The following is a 2,775-nucleotide window of genomic DNA, read 5'->3' as shown; positions in this document are numbered from 1 at the left end:
AGAAAACTCTTTATACAACCTATTTCTACTGGAAAAAAAAATTGCACTATTCTAATTTTTATCTAATTCAATACACATTCCCCCCATAAATAGATACACTTCTCTTCTCTTTTTTTTGTAATTGTCTACCGTAGGTTTTCCTTTTAAGTTGTTTGTGTCATTTGGTGTACAATTTTTGCAAGAAGATAGGCCCAAAGGTTAAAATATACATCATACAAAATAAGTCTATCATTTCAATGTATTTATTTTGCATATGGTCAATGAATAAAATAAAATAAATGTAAATGATATCTTTAAGTTAATGTTATACAACAATAATTGGATTTCAATTAATTTATTAAAAAAATCTAGCCCACATGGCCAAATCAAACACATTATTGGAGGGATAAGTAGCGAACAAATGGGAATATTGTTATCATATTGAAGAATTTAGTGTAACAAACAACACTTGGCTTTGTCATGATTGATTACGACAATAGTTTCAAAAGTAAGAATGTTAACACAATTGTTATGATATGATTTTCTTTTTTCAGTATGCATGTGCATGTTATATAACATAATGATTTGCACAAACCATTTTTGACAAAACCATGACATGAATATTTGCAGGAGCAAGTCTTTGATAATAAATAACTTGAGATGATAATCAGATAACACAAAATTAGTACAAACAATAAATAACTGAGTCAACTGACTAATAATAATTCTATCACATTTAAAAAATCTACTTCAGTATTTATTTGATAGAGAAATATCACCACAGTTTTCAGCTTTGCAGTGAAAAAAAAAAGAAAAAACAATCAATTAGATGGTATTCAAATATTAGTAGAGCTGCAATTACAAACAGTATAATAGTTTTAGAATAAATATGAGTATCAGATACTTGCAACTAGAAATATATGTACAAAATTTACTCAATGAAAGTAGCAACACCTACAAGCTACACAAGAACATTGTGCTATGATTTTAACAGATCCAAAATCACTGTTCTAAAAATAATAAGGCTGTACCTGAAATGTAAAACATCTTCAGCAAATAAAATCGGCTAAAATGAGTGTAAACAACTTTGCAACTAGAAATGTATGTACAGAACTTATCTATCGTATTCACTAACCGCCGTGCCTCAGTTACATGAGAACATCGTGCTGCGATAAGCATGTGCCGAAAACCACAATGGCAGTGTTGAGCTATACTTCACAGAGTACATTTCTTTCCAAACCTGAGTCCTGCGATGATAAACCAAAACCTGCTTATGAGTCGCAAGAAAGACGTATTCGCCCGTCTGGCTTATAGGGAAAATGCCCGGCACCATTCCTCTGATACACCTCAGACTTACCTTATCCACCAAACACCATTCATCCTTCCAGTAATCTTTTAGCACCCATATGTTCATCCATGCTTCCGAAATTTGAATAACTGACAAGCTGCCATCAAAGTCCAAGAGATAAATCCTATTCCCCACCCTGTAACTCAATTCATATGGCAACGGCATCTTCCTCCAAACATCACAACTCAAATCAAGCACAAGTATGTAAGTCGCGCTAGCCGTCAACCAATGAAGAGCATTATTGACATAAACAACTTGGTTCTTATTCATGTGAGTAAAATGGTCATCTTGAAAGGAAATGAACTTCCTCCACTTGTTCATCTCCGAATCGAACACCAAACATATGAAACTCCCATCAGGCCTATGGCCAAAAGTGCGATGGCAACCGGCCAAGACAACATTAAACTTCTGATACATAGAATCACAAGCCAAGCCAACCAAAGTCGCTTCTCCGTCCGGATAAAACCTCGTCACAGGCCGTTCCCTACTCTTGGGAAGCAACCTAAATTCCCTAGTGACAGGATTGCAGACATAGAACACACCCTTATCAGGGATACTAGAGCAACACAACAAGCCATTGCAAGATGCTCTAACCTTAACTCTATCATTCAAGAAGTCTAGTGAGAATTCAGATACACCCCTCAAATTATCAACACAGATCAAACTAGACTTGGAGACTGATGATGAGTCTGAAATCTCAACAAGGATCATAGGGTTCTTCCTTGACACCTCATTGTAAACTTGAATGAAATACTTATCAAATAACAATTTATACCAAAGCTTACACACTGTTTTGCACCTAAGAAGCGGCTTCACAGGTAACCTAGCAAGAATCTGAATAACCACCTCATCAGGGAAAATCCCTTCCCCTCTAATATCCATAACAAACGAAACCTTAAAAATATGCAAACAAATTGAAAAACTAAAATAAAATCTGGGGGCCCAATAAAACAAGGTAAAGTTTCGAACTTTGCTTACCGGAACCAGAGAAAAACCCAAAAATTGAAATTACGGATATCTGATGATGATGGAAATGGAGAGAAAAGGATTCAGCTTTTTGGGATGGGAAAAAATGGGGTTTTCAATTGGCGTTAACATTGGGAGAAAGGAGAAGAAGGGATGAGGAAAATTGAGTTGTCAAAATTAATTTCTTGAGAGAAGACGCATACGGAAGAAGGAATAGATTAATATTAAAGTGAAGAAGACGAAAAAGAGGGAGATTTGGATCAAGTGAGAAGAGAAGAGGGGCAAAGGAACGAATGAGTAGGAATGAGTAATTGAGTATTGTGAAGTGATGAGAAGGAAAGAGGAAAACGGAAGATAAACAGTGTGAGAAGGGAATCGAAGGATGAAGAGGGACACGTCAACGGAATATGCGACACGCAAACGGAAAATAAGCGGTCAAAACTCAAAACTTTCTTCTCTCTTTTTGGTTCTCTTTTCGCTGA

General features: G+C 35.6%; 1 protein-coding gene across 2 annotated transcripts; it reads right to left on the bottom strand.

Annotated features, from left to right (window-relative positions):
- On the bottom strand, window positions 809-2,757 carry LOC107638878 (F-box protein At5g49610). Of its 2 annotated transcripts, XM_016342280.2 has the most exons (2): window positions 2,306-2,756; window positions 809-2,161 (listed from the first exon to the last, which is right to left on the bottom strand). In XM_016342280.2, the coding sequence occupies exon 2, from the start codon at window positions 2,036-2,038 to the stop codon at window positions 1,124-1,126; it is 915 nt and encodes a 304-aa protein (XP_016197766.1). In that variant the 5' UTR covers window positions 2,039-2,161; window positions 2,306-2,756; the 3' UTR covers window positions 809-1,123. The 2 variants fall into 2 exon arrangements, with proteins under 2 accessions (XP_016197766.1, XP_016197764.1); XM_016342278.2 differs by having other exon boundaries at window positions 809-2,757.

This window comes from Arachis ipaensis, chromosome B04 (genome assembly GCF_000816755.2).
Source record: "Arachis ipaensis cultivar K30076 chromosome B04, Araip1.1, whole genome shotgun sequence".
NCBI lineage: Eukaryota > Viridiplantae > Streptophyta > Magnoliopsida > Fabales > Fabaceae > Arachis > Arachis ipaensis.
This window is presented reverse-complemented; position numbering and strand designations above follow the sequence as displayed.